Below are 16927 nucleotides of genomic sequence, written 5' to 3' on the forward strand. Positions count from 1 at the left end.
GCCTGGCCTCTCCTGTCCCGCCCAGTGATCTGGCCTGGGGTCACGGTGTGGGTGAGGAAACAGGAGGAGGAGGAGGCAGTGCCTTCATCCCACCAGAGCGATGGGAGTTTGGGGCAAGGTCCTTGCTGGGATGAGCTGGAAGCTGCTGCATCTCCCCAGAGCTGCTGGCAAAGCGCAGGGACGGTGGGACCCTCGCCGCACACCGGGCTGGCTCGGTGGCGGGCCGGGATGCCGGAGCAGGCTGGGTGGTCGGCAGCCGCCGGGTGCAGATACGGGGCCTCTGGCAAGGAGCTGAGTGAGCCGTGACAGCAGGGCCGGCCCTTGGCCGCCCTGCCGGCATCTCCCGACAGGAGGGGAGAGAATTGGCCGCGGGCACGGTGGGGAGGTGCTGACACAGTGGCTGGGGGAGCAGCCCCGGGTGGGAGCAGGCGGGGAGGCTGACGGAGCATCCCTCACCCTTCCGCGAGCTCCTGGGGCGAGCAGCTTGCCGCTCTCCTGTGCTTTGGCACAACGGGCAAAGGCAGCCATGGGGTTGCCACGCCCAGCCTCAGTGACCAGCCATCATTAATGTCCATAGCGAACACTCTCGAGGGAGGCCAGGGCACACAGATGCTCCAAGGGGACGCTTTGGGGTCATTTATTGCTGCCGGCAGAGAATCCAACGGGAACTACCCCAAATCCCACTGCTTCTCAGGCCCCGCACGCGTGGGCCTCCCCGCCGGCGCTGGGCTGGGCTGAGCCAGCCCCGCTAAATTGGATGCAGACGCCAGGCTGCGCTCAGCCCCCTTTGCGCAGGCTGCAGTTATTTTGGCTGCTGGGTTTATCGGCCGCCAGGAATGCGGCTGGCGGGCGCTGCCTGCACGTCACACCGGGGCTCTGCCGGGTTGCGGCTGCGTGGCAGGGCGATACGGAGAGGGGCTGGGGTTGGTGGGGGTGAGTGGGGACCCCCCTCCCGTGCCACAGAGCCGCCAAGGAGCGGGAGGTGCTTTTTTTAGGCAGCCGCACTGGGGCCCTCTGCGCTTCCAGCCCCAACCGCTCCCTGCCTGTAAATCTTGCGGAGATGACAAATGGTGGAGGGGGATTTATTTGGGCTGGCTCCCGGCAGAGGTGCCGAGCAGGGGCCGTACTCTCCCTCTAGTGAAGCCGTCCTGGTTGGAGGGCGGTGGTGTGCGATGCTCGGGAGCTCTGAAGCTGTGACCAAGGCAGGGCGTGGTGGGTTTTGGGATGCCCCCTCCAGAGGAGCTGCAGGCTCGGTGCGCGAGGGGGTTGCCCATTGTGGCTCTCCAGCGTGGCCGTGGGTGCCCAGCGTGGGACATCGAGGCCCGTCCGGCTGCGCCGTGGTGCCGACCGTGCCGTGAGCCGCGTGCGGGGAGCAGGGCACAGCAGCAGCAGCTCATTGAGGCTCTTTGAGGAAGCAATCAGTGGGCGGGCAGGAAACTCATACCATTCATTACTGACGCCGGGCCGGCAGGAAGGGGAGACCGCGTCCCCACCGCGTCCCCACCGCGTCCCCACCGCGTCCCCGCCGCACCCTGCCGCGGGGGCCCGTGCTCGCCAAGACGGCACCATGTGTCCCAAGCACCCTGTGGCACCCCAAAGCAGAGCTGTGGTGTGCCCCAAGGTGGGGGGACACCCCCAGCACTCTCACCCCGACGCCCACAGCCACACCGAACCCCATGGGGTGGCTGCCCCCCCTGCCCAGAGTCCACAGGGAAAGAGGGCAAAGGGGGCAGGAGCACCAGCCCGATTCACGCCCCCATCAGCTAGTTCATTTTGGGGGTCCCTCATCCCAAATCCTGAGCAGGCAAGATCTTTGTGACCGTGTAAACTTAATTTTCAAAGCACACCAGCTGTGCTGGGGCTGTACTCAGGCGCTTCCCCCCCTCCGCCGACGCCCAGACCCCCGAGGGAGCTGGTGGTGGGAGGCGCGGGTGGCCCCAGCCCCTCTCTGCGCCGTGGTCCTCAATGTGCCGCCTTTGGGTACTCGCCACTCCCTTCAACTCGGGTTTTGTCTTCCCCCCCCCCAGCCCCCTTTAATTAGATCAAGGAGCAGCAGGGCAGGAGCCAGGAAGGGGCCTCAATAGGTTATTGTTGCCCTAAATTGTAACCAGCACCGGTGGGGTTGGGTTACCGGCTCCGACTCAGGGTCAGTGACCAGACCCCGCTGCCGCACGCCAGCGGCCGGCGCGGCACTGCCCAGGGATGGTGCTGTCACCATGCCGGGGCCAGCGAGAACAGCGGCTCCCTTGTGTCGCCGCATCTTTCAGTGTCCCAAAAATGTCCCCAGGGAGGCTGGGGGTGCCCACTTGCCGAGCGAGGGAGCGGGCAGCCTCCTGCCCACAGCACGGCCGGCTCGGGGCTGCAGCTGGGTCGGTCGGGCCAAGGTGATGGGGGCTGCAAACGTCCCAGGGAGCCGTGTCCCCATGGCTTGTGCCAACAGTGGGCAGATCCCCACAGGGCAGGATGGTGGTGGGGGCTGAGAGGGGGATGGCTGGATTCCCACCACCCTTCACAGTGCAAAGTCTGCCAGAGCTGGGGGGTGCCGGAGCCGGGCCCTGCCCGCAGTGGGGAGCTGGCATGGCGGGATGGTTGCGGAGGGATTGGGGACTGTTTGCCTCCTCCAGTGCTGGAGTGGGACATGGAGGGGCCTGAGCAGCTCCCCAGGGATGCTCAGTCCCAGCCCTGCCTGCGGCTGAGCCAGTTCGTTGGGGCCAGGCTCACAGTCCCAGCATCCCCTGGCTCCAGCCCCCAGCGAGGCACATGGCCCACCGAGGCACGTGTCCCCACCGCCACCCACCCTGCCACCGCTCCCCATCACCAGCTGTAACGGACCCCTGATGGCCGATGCTGCTCCCATCCCGCCTGGCCCCCGACACCCTGTGCGCTGCTTTTTCCTGGGCCTCAGCAGCCCTTTTGGGTCATGCTGGGCATTTTGGGGGGTTTCTGACAACACCCACCCTACTGGTCAGGTCTCAGTGGCAGAGCCTTGAGCAGGACAAGTCCATCTCTGTCCCCATCGCCATCCCCCTGCAGACCCCTGCCCTCGCCCCCTCCTCCCACGGGTGCCTGGGCTGGCGGCACAGTGCCATCAGTGGGGAAGGGGCTTCTCCTGCTGCACCTGCTTGGCTGCTGACCTCAGACGCAAGGAGAGAGGAGAGGCCACCCCATCAGGTGCCACCCCAGAGGGACCCATCCCTGTGGAGGGAGATGCTCCTGCATGGCTGCACGAAGGGGTTAATGCCTGGCCCGGTAATTACATCGTGTAAAAATAGCCCTGTGCTGTGTGCCCGGCCGCTTGGGCGGGAAGACAGCGAGTGGCGGCTGAAATCGCTCCCAGATGGGCCACAGCCTCGGCCCACCGCTGCCTCCGTGGCCAACCAGTGCTCCCTGGCCCCGGCCTGCCCAACCTTCCAGGAAGCCGGTGGGGTTTCTGCCTCCCCACAAACTCTTGCTGGCAGGCAACCCTTTGCAGCAGAGCGGGGGGCTGTGGGACGGGCACACACCAGTCCTTGTCCCAGGGAAGTGGGGATGGGGATGCCCAGCACCCTGTGCAGAGGCAGAATGTCCCCTGGGGATCTGCTCTGGCCATGGGGACCTGAGGGACCCGTGGGACCAGGCTTTGGTTTCCATGGGGCCATGCCCGGGGCCAGGGATGTTCTTCCAGAGGCCTCCGGGCTTGACAGGGTGCTGGCAGGATGCTGCCTGCACTGGGCAGGGCTGGGCCAGCAGTGGGGCAGCGGGACTTACCCGGGTGAAGACGGCAGCCTCCTCCCATTGTGGCTCCCCACTGAGCCCCCCTATCCTGCCAGTGGCTTCTGGCCGGGCTCTTGGTTACCGGGTCCGCTGGATCGCATAGAGGGAGGGATTTTGGGTTTTTTTTTAGTTTATTTCAGGGGGTTTTGCAATCCTTCCCCAGCGCTGATTCAGCTCGAAGGAATTAGCAGCGCCGCACGATGTGCCGCTCGGAGCTGCTCCTGGCGCATGCCCGAGCTGGCAGCGGCCAGGGGAACTTTTGGGCTCAGGGTCGGGAAGCCGCAGGGGCTCAGGGGCTGCAGGGGCACATTTTAGGTGCTGCCGAGTTCCCGCAGAGCCGCCTGGGTGCAGATGTGGCTGTCAAGTGGGGGGGTCTGAGGCCCGCAGGGTGCCAAGCCCTGCCCTGCCCACCGCACCCCCGTGCCCTGCTGTGCCAAGGCCAAGCCCTGCTGCCCCCATCATGCTGTTCCAGCCCCTTCCCCATGTGGCCCCAGCCCAGCCCCTTCCCCACACCGCCCGGCTCTGCTGAGTCACCCCAAAAACCTCGGCCGGAGGGCTGCCTGACTGCGCTGCACCTGCCACAGCTGAACCCCCACTTTGCTCCTGCAGTGCCAGGGCAGCCAACGTGGCATCCCCAAAGCAGATGAGGTAGTTCTGGAGCTGCTGAAGTCCTGCAGGAGCGATGGGACCTGCCAGGGGATCATGGGGGTCCCCAGCCCCAGCCTGGCATGTGGGGGTCCCCTGCAAACCTCCAGCTAACTGCAAGTGGGGGAAGGAGCTTCATTAGGGGAAGGGCACATCGTGAAGCCAAGCAGCAGGAGGGAAAGCAAGGGGCCAGGAGGGAAGGGGCTTGAGGGCCCCTGTGAGGTCCCTGCTGTTTGTCCCCGGCAGCCCGGTGCCGGTGAGGGGACACAGAGGGGCCGACCCCGCGCCCGGCCAGGCTCGGGGGTTGCGACGACGGCCGGCCAGCGGCACCCGGCGTGAGGCCGCAGCTCCGCCGGGGACTTTTCTTCTCTCCTCCTCGTGGGGCTGGAAAATATACAAAGCTCACAGTGAAAATATTTACACAGCAGCAATTTTCAGAGGAATTTGGGATGTTAATTTGAAAAATCTGTGGGGAGAGGACCACAATGGGCCCTTTGAGCGGGCGAGCGTGGCCATCGCACCGACCCGCCCGCGCCGGCGAGGGGCCCCTCCTGCCGCTGCGCCGGCCCTAATGGGAGCCAGCCCTGCCGGAAGCCCACCTGGGAGCCGGGGGGGCCGCGCCAGACGGCCCCCGCCGCCGCCCCGCACCCCTAATTGCATCCAGAGCCGCTCCCTCCCGCCGTCAGCCCCGGCCGAGCCGGACCAGGGCGGGTGGGGGGTCAGGGCCGTACCCCGCGGCAGAGCCGTGCCCCCTGAAGAGCCACAGGCCCTGGCGCGGCACGGCACGGCGGTGACCCTCGGCTCCGCTGGCAGCAGCCACGGCACTTCAGCCGGCTTTTGCTCATTCTCTCCAAATCAAACATACCTCGGCAGGCAGGGCCCCAACCTGGAAAATTCCAGCCCGAAAGATAAAGGATTGGAAAACGATTAAAACCAGAGGGTTGGAGCAGAAACCACTTGGCAGCGGGAACCTGCCGAGCGCCGGCTCCCAGCCCTCCCCGCTGGGGCCAGCGCACAAACCGGCTGTTCCCGGGGCTCATGGCGGGGGGGGCCTGCGCCTTGGCTCTGGCTGCAGCCCCCGGTTTGGGGGGGCGGGGGGGCCGAGCAGGCTGACACTTGTCACAGGCGCTTTGGGGGTGCCGTGGGTGCCATCAGGAGGTTGTGGAGGTGGGCTGGGCCGTGCGTCCCGCAGGCGGCCCCGCAGCCATCTGGCAGGCGGAGAGGGATGAAGTAAGGCTGGACGATGTGCAGGGCAGGGGCTGATTCGAAACCCGTGGTCTGTTTCGGGAACACCTCCTCAGCGCCCGCGGTGGGGGGCAGTGCCGGGCGGGGAGGGGGGGCAAAGCCTCCCCAGCGCCACCGCCCAGAGTCGGGACAACTCCCCCCTCCGCCGCCCTGACTCATCCCGGCGCTCGCCAACAACAACGGGAGGACCCGCCGACCTTCCCGCTCCCCCGCGGGGGACAGGCCACGCTGCCCGCACCGCTGCCCACGCTGCTGCCTGCACGCCGGGGCGCAACGGGCAGTGCCTGCAAAAGTGCTCAGGGCTGCACAGAGGTTTTCATTGTTGTTGTTTTAATTTTTTTTTTTTTTTTTTTTTTTTTTTTTTTACAAAAAGACACCCTTCTGGTCTGTCTTACAAAAGAGATGTACACAAACCTGTACTAGAAAAAAAACAACTTTTCCCAGAAGAAATGGGAAATAACCATGTATAAATATTCTCTCCAAGTTCTTAAAGCTTCAATTCCCGGTTTGCCTGCTTGGCACTTCCTTTGGCCCGGGAGCCCCGAGGGTCCCAGCACCTCGGCCGGGCCTTATTGCTCACATCAGCTTCCAGGGAGTTGAGAGTCATGGGCCGCACTCTGCTAAAGGACCCTTGTTACCAGCACGTGGATGTCCCTTAGCCGAGTCACCACCAGTTTGCTTTTAGCAGTAGCTAAAAAAAGCCCACCCAAACCCCAAATTAAAAACCCAAACCCCCTCTCTTTTGCTACCCACGTTCTACGCAGAGTCACAGAAATCAAGGCACTGAATGGTAAAATTAGCGTCTCCTCCCGAAGCGTGGCAGCCTCTCGGAAATTGCACATTACGGGTTTGGGGTTTTTCTGCCTTAATTCAGTTAACTCCTTGCTGTTCCTCACCCCAGAGGAACACAGCCAGGTGCCGCCACTGGAGCTCAACCCTCATCTGCCCGGGGCAGCCCCATCCTGCCAGCTCAAAAATAGGAGGGTTTGAGTCCCGGGGTGTTGTTGTTGCTGGGATAGTGCGACTGCATGAGTGGGACCTCGCACTCGGAGCCGCCGGAAAGCATCGCCGCCTCTGGCACCTTGCGGCTGTGGCTGCTCAAGTCCCCGTTTTCCAGGCAGGCTTTGACCCCTTCCAGCTCCAGCGGACTGGCATCCACCCCGGTGCCAGCGTGCGCCTTCGCCCGGCAGTAGTACGTGCCAGCGGTCACCAGCAGCAGCAGCAGCAGCATGGCAGCCAGCGCGGGGACGATCATCAGGGTGAGGTTGCTGTCCTCGCTCTGGGTGACGGGGGAGTGCTGCTGGTGGCTCAGCGGCAAGGTCTGCGCCTCGGCGCAGTGCTCCTCCTTGGAGACCTTCTCCCCCAGGGGCCCGATGCAGACGCGGTAGGTGCAGTTGGGCTTCAACGCCCGCACCGTGTACTCGGAGAGCGAAGCTGGCAAACGCAGCATCACTGGCCGCTTGTCCGGCCCGGAGAGATTTCGGTAGCTCAGGCGGATGCCCTTCAGCTGCGCTTTAGACTGGATGTAGTTTTGCAAGTCCACTTTGAGGGAGGTGCTGCTGACCTGTGCGATGCTGATCCACCGGCCGGGTGGCGGGGCCTGCGTGGCCGGGGCCGGCGTCGTCCCCCTCACCTCCACCTCGCAGTACGCCCCAGTGAAGCCTGGCGGGCACAGGCACTCCAGGTGGTTTTGGGCACCCAGGTGGCAGGTGCCGCCATTCAGACACGTGCGAGGGGGACAGACGGGTGGCAGGGGGCTCGTGGGGGCTGGTGGGCTGCTGAAGGGCACCAGCGTGGAGCTGCCTTGGGGGGGCCCGGCCGCCGGGGTGGGAGTGGCAGTGCTGGGCCGCGGCACGGGGCGGCTGCTGGTGGGGAGCGGTGCAGGCGGCAGCGTGGTGGTGCGCGGCGTGGTGGGGGGTGTGGTGGTGGTGGTGGTGGGGCAGCCGAAGTCGGCATACTGCAGGTGGTGAAGGAGCTTGCCAGAGTTTTTGGGGGGAAAGTGGCAGCGCGTCTCCTCAGGCCGCCGGAGGACGACGCTGCTGGCATTCACCCACTGCACCAGCCAGCTCATCTGGCAGATGCAGTTGAAGGGGTTGCCAGCGGCCGTCACGGCCCGCAGCCTGGGGAAAAAGCCGGAGAAATCCCGAGGGATGGTGTTGATGTTGAGGTTGCTGATGTCAAGCTCCTGAAGGTTGTGAAGGTTGTGGAAGTCCTCGGCTGGCAGCTGGGAGATGCGGGCGTTGCCAGCCAGGCTGAGCTTGGTGAGGCTCCCAAGCCGGCGCAGCACTGCCGGGACACGCTCCAGCAGGTTGTCAGAGATGTCCAGCTCGTGGAGGTTGTTCTGGGCCTGGAAGAGCTCCTCATTTAAGCTCGTCAAGCCCAACCCTGCGATCTTCAGGGACTCGATATTGACAGCGTGGAAGGCCCCTGGTGCAATGGTGGGGATCTTGTTCCAGCTGATGTCCAGCAGCAGGAGGTTGGGCAGGTCAAGGGGGGGAACGGCCCAGAGCTGGTTGTTCTGCAGCTTCAGCTCCAGCAGGTTCTCCAGCGTGTCAAAGGCAGCAGCGTGGATGTGCTGGATCCTGTTCCTCTGCAGGTAGAGCCGCTCCAGCAGCCGCAGCCCGTGGAAGGTCTCGTTGGTGATCTCCTGCAGCTGGTTGGAGGACAGGTCCAAGTTGACGAGCTCCGTCAGGGGCTGGAAGATGTTTTTCTGGATGCTGGTGATCTTGTTTTGTGAGAGGTCCAAGAGCTGGAGGGCGGGCAGGCCGGCAAAGCTATCCTCGCTGAGCATCGTGATGCCATTCTCAAAGACGTATAGGGAGAGGGTGTTGGGGGGCAGCCCCTGGGGCACAGTCTGGCCCCGTCTGGCTGCGCACAGGATGGTCTTGGGGTCTTGGCACTGGCAGCCCGCAGGACATGCCCCAGCCAGCTCCCCGAGGGCCAAGAGGAGCAGCATGCAAAGGACCAGCTGGTTCATGGTGTCAGCTCTGCGAGAGAGAGAAACCCAGGCAAGGTCACCGCTGGGGTGTGAGAGCCGTCTCCCTGTGCCCTGCCCGGGACCCTCCGGCCCCAAAGGGAACACGGAGGGAGCGGGAAGGTCCCCACCACACTCCTGCAGCCTGGGACAGAGCCAGTGAGAGCGCAGCCACACGTGGGCTGCCGGCTCTGTGCTCTCCCCCTCCTCGGACCCCGCAGATTTAGGGACAGGGTACCTTTATGCACCCCAGGCTCTACCGTGAGACATGTCCCACTGGCTTGAGCCTGGCCTCTTGGTACCATCTCCAGGGGGGCACTGGGACACCCTGGTACGTGGCAGGGCAAGGGCCCCTACCTCCCTGGCTGCTCTCTGCAGGGTGCAAATCAAACACGGGGGCTGCAGAGCAGAGGCACCTCAGGGGGTGGGAGCCTGGCTGGCCTTCCCCACACGCTAAGCTCAGTTTAACCCTTTGCTTGTGCCACTGTCCCGGCAGCTGTACCCACGAGGTCTGCTCCTGCCTGGATCACAGCAATCCCCCTCGGGATAGGGGCACCCAGGGGTGGCCCCCACTGTGAGGTGGCCTGGGCACAGGCTGTGGGGCTAAAGGAGCTGGGTGCTCCCTTGCCCTGTGGGTCCCCCCTGTGCCTTTCAGAGCCAGCTGCCTCTCTGCAGAGTCCCAGGGGCTTATAGACACCCCAAGCTGGCTCCTGTCTCCTGGGGGCCACAGGTCGCTGGCACCCAGGGACTCAGCACAGCACCCTGGGCGGCGTTCTCATCCCCTGGGGACTGGGACAGGGGGAGGATGCTCTCAGGGTGAGCAAGGCTGTAACCACCCCTGCCTCAGTGCACCCCATGGATGCCCTGGCTGATGTCACAGCTGTCTGTGCCCCACGGCACTGGCCCCTCTCCCAACCCCATCTTTCAGCCCTTTTAATGACACCCCTAATGAGCACAGGCTGAGCTGGGCACGCACTGTCTCCTGCCACCCCATCTCAGGGGCACGTGGGGGTGGCACAGGGGGGTCTGAGGCAGGGAAGAGGCGAACCCCACCAGGCTGCTAGAGGTGGGGGTGCTGCCGGCACCCTGCCCCACCAGCCCCTTCCACCACCTCCTCCCCTGCTCCAGGCTGCTCACAGCTCCAGGCAAACACACCCCCCCCCTCCACCCGCGGCTCGCAAGGGGCCCCCGCCCTGTGTGGGGGGCTGCCGGGTCGCGCAGCAGCACGTGCCGCCTGCCCTGGCCACCCCTCCGCTGTGGGGGGCCCTGTCCCGGCCATGCCGGCAGTGCAGGGACCCCACATCCTGCACCGGGAGGGTCTGCACCCGTGCTGCATCCCCCCCAGCTGTGACCCTGGCCAGCAGAGACCCCCATGCGCAGAGACACCGGTGCTCACCCGCAGCCAGACAGGGTTAACTCGGTGGCCGGCTCTGTCCTTGTCTCTTCCCCGGGTGGACACCCCCAGGGTGGGGTGCACCCGCGCTGCTGGGCAGGGTCACCACAACCGCCTGAGTCACTTGGCCCGACCGGCCCTGCCCCGCCGTGACCTGTTGCCGTCAGCCCCCCGACGCCGGGGAGGAGCCGTGCCGCATCCAGAGGGTCCCCGGCACCCCGGCTCAGCCCCCAGCTCCCTCACTGATGCCGCTGCCGGGTCCCACCGCACCCCCACATTATGGCCAAGCCGTCATCACCCGGCACGAGGACGAAGCAGAGGTGAAAAAGCATCATGGAGCCCTCATGAAACTCTTTTTGGCGCTGAAGGGGCAGACCCGGCGTCCCTCACCACTGTGCCAGCCCTCGAGGTGGCTCCAGCAGCCCGAGGGTGCCAGCTGGCGGGCAGGGCCCCGGGCACGGGGTGCCGGGCATGCCCGCGGTGCTGCCGCCGTGCCAGGCCACACCGGGTGGGCAGCGCCAGAGCGGGGCCAGGCCTGCGGGAGGCTCGTGAGGCTGGGGCTGGTTTTGCAATGCCAGGGTCGGGTTTCGCTGACGTGTCCCATGCTGCAACCAGCTGCTGACTCCAAGTCTCTCTCGTCCCTTTAATTACGCTGGCATTTCCTCCCCGCCTGCCAGGCTCCCCGCTCCGGGCAGGTTTGGCCTGCCCAGCCACGGCCGTGCATCCCCGCCTGGCCACGAGCGCCGGGCAGGCTGGCACGGTTGCTCCACCCGCACGCCTCCGCCACCTCTCCCTCGGCATCACCCCGCTCCGCCGGCACACGCCAGCATCCCGCCCGCGCGCCCTGATGCTATTTCAAGGTTCCGAGGGGTTAACCCAGCCCAGGCTCACCGGGTTGCTCACCCCTCTGAAACGGGGTGGGGTAGGGGGGCAGGGGAACAGCCTCCCCACATCCCGGGGGGGGGTCCCCAAGGGTGGAGAAGGGGCCCCGGTTCTGCTGGAGGTGTTAGGACTGCCCTGCCAGCGGCCTGCTGCTGCCTTGGCTGGGCTCCCCTGCGCCTGCACCACAGATATTTGCCGAATTATTCATATTTTCCGGCTGCGGGGAGGATCCAGGCTCGGATTCCCCCAGTCCAGGCTCAGCCTTTTCCTGCCAGCCTGCTGGGGTGGGAACACTGTGTTCCCCCCAGCTCTGCCTGCAGCCCCCCGAGCTAGGCCGGCCTGCTGCCTGCCCGGGGCAAGGGACTCAGCAGGGACACACCACTTCACACCTGCCACATGTTTTAGGGACGAGGCCGATGCTATCCCCGTGCCACAGTGTGACACCTGTGCAGGAAGGGCCAGAGGAACCCTCCTAGAGGTCCCTGACATTCCCCACTGCTTGGGGACGAGGCCTTTCTCCCTGGGGAACCCAGCACGGCCGGGATGCCCCTTCCCGCACCAGCGAGCGATATCCCGCCACTGAACAAAGCCACCGTTGTTGCCGGCAGGCAGCCAAGCCGGTGAGCTGCCTCCTCGGCCAGCGGGCACTGGCGTAGGCAGGACAGGGGCCCTGGGCTCTGCCCCCGTCACTGCATGGAGGGACACAGTGCCTTCGCCAGGCAGGACACAGGCACTGCTCCCCTCCCTTATGCCTCCCCCACTCCAAAACAAGCCGATGTCAGCACGTGCCCCCTCCCAAGACCCAGCCGGGAGGATGAAGGATTAAGCCCTTAATCCTCCTCCCCTTCAACCCACCCTGCGCCACCGCAGCTCCCACCTCCTCCCAGGCTCCCCTCCCTATTTAATTAAAGTTTCCGCAGCAGCCCCGGAGGAATGCAGGCCTGGTTATTGCATTTCCCAGGGCACTCACCAGCCCCTCTGTCCCGCTCCTGCCCCTTTGACCCGGCCGCGCTCCCCAGCTCAGGTACCAGCAAGGAGAAAAACCAGCAGAGCCGCTTTACCGTCAGCCAAACCGCCTCCAGAGGAGCCGGAACAGTGGCGGAGGTTGGGAGGAGGCCGGCGATGCTGCCACGCGCAGCCCCGGCAGCACGGGCAGATTCCTACGGCGTGACTGGGGCAGCCGTGGCTGTCCCCGAGTGCTTCCTCCTGCCGCGTCCTGCCGGCAGAGCCAGCCGGGCAAGCAAAGCTTGCGTCAGGGCCACCCGGTGAGGCCACCCGGCCTTGGCGTGGTGCAGGGAAAAATAGTAATTAGTGTCATCCTTGACAGCGGCACTGCCCAGCACCGTGTGGGCAGCGGCACGGCCCCGGCTGGGTCAGGCCAGTCTGGCTGCCCTGGTCCCAGCAGAATGAGACGTGCTGGCGTGAGGTTGTTGGCAAGAGTGAGTGTATGAGGGGAACACGAATGGGGGTTTCTGGTTGGGAAGAAGGATCCTGGAAGTGGAGCATCTCTGCTGGGATGCGCTGGCTCTCATGGCAGCCGTCAGCCCAGGAGCCAGGCATGGAAAAGGACACTTACCCCTTGGTGGCTCAAAGTCACACCTAGAGAGGGTGACAGGGCCAGCACCCCCCAATGCATGCCGGGTGATGATGAAGTGCACAGAGAGCTGGCGGTGGGCTATCCCCACTGGCCAGCAGCCAGGCTGGCCAGTGGCCCTACCGGCACCTGTCCCTCTGTGCCAGCCAGGGGGGAACCCTCACCAGCACTGCCCACAGACCCCGCTCGGCCCCATAGCGGTTCAGCAGCCCAGGATGCTGGCCCCTGAGGACAGGCAGGACGAGGGCAGCCAAACCCCACCCCGGCCGAGCCCTCCACTGCGGAGGGTGGTGGTGGACACCGCTGCCAGCAGCTCCCACCTCTGCCTGACCCCAAAGGGCGAGCCCAGCCGCCACGTCTGCCGGGACAGGGTGAGCATGGGATGGGCCCAGAATCATGCCAGTTCCGTGGGGGTCCTGGAGCCCTTCTGCTGGCAGGGTGGGTCACAGCCACTTGCCCATGGCTGGAGGGAGCTGGGCTCCACGTTAGCCCCAGCCACATGCCTCCCCTTCCCCATGACAGAAGCAGCACCAGGCTGAAGTCCCCAGGCCAGACGTCACCGGCCCATCTCATGGCAGGATGGGCAGAGGCAGGGACAGGGGGCCTGGGGCCCTGCCTGCACCCTCATCCCTGCCCAGTGCAGTGCTGTCCCCTCTGCCCGGCAGAGCCTCATCACCAGCCCCGGTGGGGGGATGGCCAGGTGCCCCCAGCTCAGCCAAGGCCTGGGGGGCAGCAGGGCACGCCGACCTCCAGCCAAGGCCTGGAACGAGGTCCCGGCCCCGGGTGCCCTGCCTGCAGCCGAGGCCTTGGGTGACACCCTGTCACCCGCGGAGGGCAGCCGGCCCTGGGCGCCCCGTGGCCGAGGCGAGGCCCACCCGGCCCCCTCGACCCTCGGCCCCGCCGGGTGCCCAGCAGAGCCCCCCTCCCGCCCGTGGGCCGCCGCCCCACGAGCCCTCGGCCCCGTGGCGAGGGGAAGGGCACGGCAGCGGCGCCCGAGGACGCGGGACTCACCGGGGCGGGCTGGGGCGGGTGGGTCGGTCAGTCCATGGCGGCGGCAGCCGGGCGGGCGCTCCCCTCTCTGGCGGCGCTGGGTGCGGGGGGCGGCTTTAAAACCGCGGGGGGCGGAGCCTGACCTCCCGCCGCCTTCCCATTGGCTGTCGGGGACGGGGCAGGAGGGGTGGGGCCCGGCTGCCCCGAAGGCCCCGCCCCCTGCGCACCTGGGGCCCGGCAGGGGGCGGGACCCGCGGGACCGCCGGGACCCCCCGGGGCCTCCGCGGGGCCACCAGGGCCCCCCGGGGACTGCAGCGTCCCCGGGGCCGGGGCACGCGGGGTCCCGGCACCCATGCGGTGTCCACACGCTGCCTCATAGCCCCCGGCGGGCGTCCTTGGCCCCCCAGGGACCCCCATACGCGCCGGCACGCCCGTGCCCCTGACACCCGCAGGGCCCCAGCCGCCCTCTGCTGGGGGACGTGGGGCAGTGGGTGGCCCCCGCAGGGCTGTCCCCATGCCCCGGTGACGGCAGAGCTGTGCCGAGTGACACAGGACAACCCTTCCCGTTCCACACCGCGAGGACGGGCCGGGCTGGGACAACCAGGCGCCCAGGGTACCCTTGTCCAGCCCCAGGTCCCGGCGGTGGCGGCAGGGCTGGTGGCGGTGACCGCGGCTGGGCAGGGTACACCAGTGCCTGCCGCAGCCACCCCGGCGCTGTTTGTCTATGTCGTGCCAACAGTCCCGGGGCAGGACTGTGCCGTACCGGCCACGACCGTCCCTTGTGCCATCCTGCGGGTGTCCCTGCCATGGGGTGGGAGCGCGGCACAGCCTTGGTTTCACTGTATTTCCTCAGAGCGGCACGGTGTAAAATCCCAGCACGGCATGGCATGACACGGCACAGCTCCCTCCCCTTGGCACAGGCACAGAAATGTCAACTGAAAGTAACAGATTGCCCCTCCACTCCTGCAGAGGGAAGGCAGAGAGGTGGCTCCGTGCTCCTCGTCACCACCGTCCCCTCCAGCCAGCGAGTATTCCCTGTCACAGTCCCCTCTGGCCACTCAGCATCCCTTTGGTCATCACCCGCTCCAGCCACCCAGTGTTCCCCCCGCCACACTCCTCTCCAGCCACCGAGCATCCCCTGGCTTCCATCCCCCCAGCCACGGTCCCCTCCGGCCACCGAGCACGTCCCCCGCCCCATGCCAGGACAGGGTGCAGGACAAGGAGCAGGGACACGCTCCAGCCGGCAGAGCCCCAGCCCCAGGGCGCTCCCAGGGCTGGCACGGCAGGTGCCGGGTGAGGCGGGCAGCGTGCCGGGGTGTGCCACGTGCCCGCCGCCAACCGGCCCAGCCGGCCCAGCCAGCCCCGGGGCTCCCCTGGGGGTGCCAGTGGCTTCCCCGTGCAGGGCTGGGTGCCACCGCTGGGCGCAGGGTGCAGGGCTGGCAGCGGGACGGCCCCGCCTGGGCACGGCGTCATGACAGGCACCACGCAGCTGGGGCTGGAAGCGGTGGTGCTGTCCTGCTCCAGACCAGGGTGGGACAGCGAGAGCCGTGCTGTGAGGAGCAGCCTGGCCTGCTGAGGGCACGCCGGGCACCGGCCTGATCCTGCCCCACGCTTCCCCGGGACAGGGTTTGGGGTGCAGACCAGCTGGGGAAAGGGCAAGATCTGGCCCCGTGGCCGTCGGAGTGCCCCCGGCTCAGCACCCTCCTCCTCTTCCAGGGCGACCATCCCGCTGTACGACACCGACACAGGGCTGCTGGTGCTGGCTGGGAAGGTGAGGTCCCACGGCAGTGGGGTGCAGAGGGGTGCAGTGGGGTGAGGTGGGGTGTAGAAGGATGCACAGGGGTGCGATGAGGTGCAGCGTGGTGTACGTGGGTGTAGGAAGATGCAGTGGGGTGCATGTGGGCGCAGTGGGGCACGGGAGGACACTGAAGAGTGCAGGGGAGTGTAGCGAGCTGCAGTGGGGTGCACATGGGTGCATGAGGGTGACTGTGGGTGTAGTGGGGTGCTCCCCACAGCCCCACTCATGCCCTGTCCCCTCCACTTCTCTTCCAGGGAGAAAACCTCCTGTACTGCTTCGAGGCGGCACCTGCGCAGCCGGCGCTCACCCAGGGTAAGCAGGATACATCCCACACCAGGTTCCCGGCAGCCCCAGGGGCCTCACCCCTGCCTGCGCTGCCTGCGCTGCCTGCGCTGCCTGCCCCACAGCCGTCCTGCCCATCCCCCAGTGACCCAGTGCCGGACAGAAGGCAGCACACGGGGCCTGGCTGCTGTGCCGCGCCTGGCCCTGGACGTCATGGCCTGCGAGGTGCTCCGCGTCCTGCAGCTCACAGACACCGCCCTTGTCCCTGTCAGCTACCTGGTGCCACGCAAGGTAAGGGATGGCTGCGGGTGGCACTGTGTCACGGGCACCTGTGCCATCTCATGGGTGACACCTCACCGGCACTGGGTGACAAAGGGCACCCAGGTGTTGGGGGGGGATCCTGGTCCCCAGCCTGGGGAGAGCAGGAGAGGATGTAAAATCTGGGTGCTGAAACCTGGGTGCTGATGGTGGGTAGTGGTGGCTGGAGCATGGGTGCTGGGAGCTGGAGGCTGAAATCTGGGTGCTGGGTGCTGATGGCAGGTCAGGGAGGCTGAAACCTGGGTGCTGGAGTCTGAAACCTGGGTGTTGATGGCAGGTAACGGAGGCTGGAGGGTGGGTGCTGGAGGCTGAAACCTGGGTGCCGACGGTGGGTAACAGGCTGGGTTTGCTGGGTGCTAGATTTGGGAAGCTGGGTGTTGCATGCAAGATGCTGGGTGCTGGAGAGTGGAAGCTGAAAGCTGGGTGCTACTTGTTGGGTGCTGTTGTGTAACGGGTGCTGGGTGCCAGATCCTGAATGCCGGGTGCCTAAAGCAGTTGAAATTTGGGTGCTAGGTAGTGAAGTCTAGGTGCTGGAGGCAGGATCCTGGGTGCCAGATCCAGCACGCTGGTGCTTAAATCTGGAAGCTGGGTGCTGAAAGATGGGTGCTGGGGGAGGGTGCTGGAAGGGGCGATGCTGGGAGCTGGGTGCTGTTTCAGAGGCTGGCTGCATTCAGGGGTGCACAAGGCAGCCCAAGGCCGGGCAGGGTCTGACACCTACAGGCATTGGTGCGCAGCTCACGGGGACGGGGCTCCACGGCCGGAGGGGCTGGGGTGCTCAGGGGTGCCAGGGGGTGCCCAGGGGGTGCCCCAGCCCAGGCGATGCCAGCTGGAAGCCAAACAGGGGCTGTGGGATTTAAGGGACACCCACCTCACCCCCTCCCCTCTCCTGCAGTCCGTCCAGGACTTCCACGAGGATCTGTTCCCTGACAGTGCCGGGATGCTGCCAGCCACCGGCGCCCAGGCCTGGTGGGCAGGGGACAGCCAGCAGGTCAGTGTCCTCACTGGTGGCATTGCCAGGGGCTGCTGCTGGCCCTTGCCCACCGCTCTGCCCCC

General features: G+C 66.4%; 2 protein-coding genes across 6 annotated transcripts in view; one reads left to right on the forward strand and one right to left on the reverse strand.

The window, feature by feature from the left end:
- Window positions 1-16927, forward strand: part of CORO7 (coronin 7) — a 38740-nt gene that overhangs the window by 18044 nt on the left and 3769 nt on the right. For all 4 annotated transcript variants that reach the window (XM_074919547.1, XM_074919548.1, XM_074919549.1 and 1 more), the window contains exons 10-13: window positions 15193-15247; window positions 15529-15586; window positions 15702-15847; window positions 16767-16862. In XM_074919547.1, the coding sequence (XP_074775648.1) occupies window positions 15193-15247; window positions 15529-15586; window positions 15702-15847; window positions 16767-16862 (355 nt within the window). The remainder of the gene's footprint in view (window positions 1-15192; window positions 15248-15528; window positions 15587-15701; window positions 15848-16766; window positions 16863-16927) is intronic.
- VASN (vasorin) lies at window positions 5986-13560 on the reverse strand. 2 transcript variants are annotated; one of them, XM_074919551.1, is made up of 2 exons: window positions 13498-13560; window positions 5986-8630 (listed from the first exon to the last, which is right to left on the reverse strand). In XM_074919551.1, the coding sequence occupies exon 2, from the start codon at window positions 8618-8620 to the stop codon at window positions 6614-6616; it is 2007 nt and encodes a 668-aa protein (XP_074775652.1). In that variant the 5' UTR covers window positions 8621-8630; window positions 13498-13560; the 3' UTR covers window positions 5986-6613. The 2 variants fall into 2 exon arrangements, with proteins under 2 accessions (XP_074775652.1, XP_074775653.1); XM_074919552.1 differs by lacking the exon at window positions 13498-13560 and adding an exon at window positions 10014-10249.

The sequence above is a fragment of the Athene noctua genome, chromosome 15 (genome assembly GCF_965140245.1).
Source record: "Athene noctua chromosome 15, bAthNoc1.hap1.1, whole genome shotgun sequence".
Classification (NCBI taxonomy): Eukaryota; Metazoa; Chordata; class Aves; order Strigiformes; family Strigidae; genus Athene; species Athene noctua.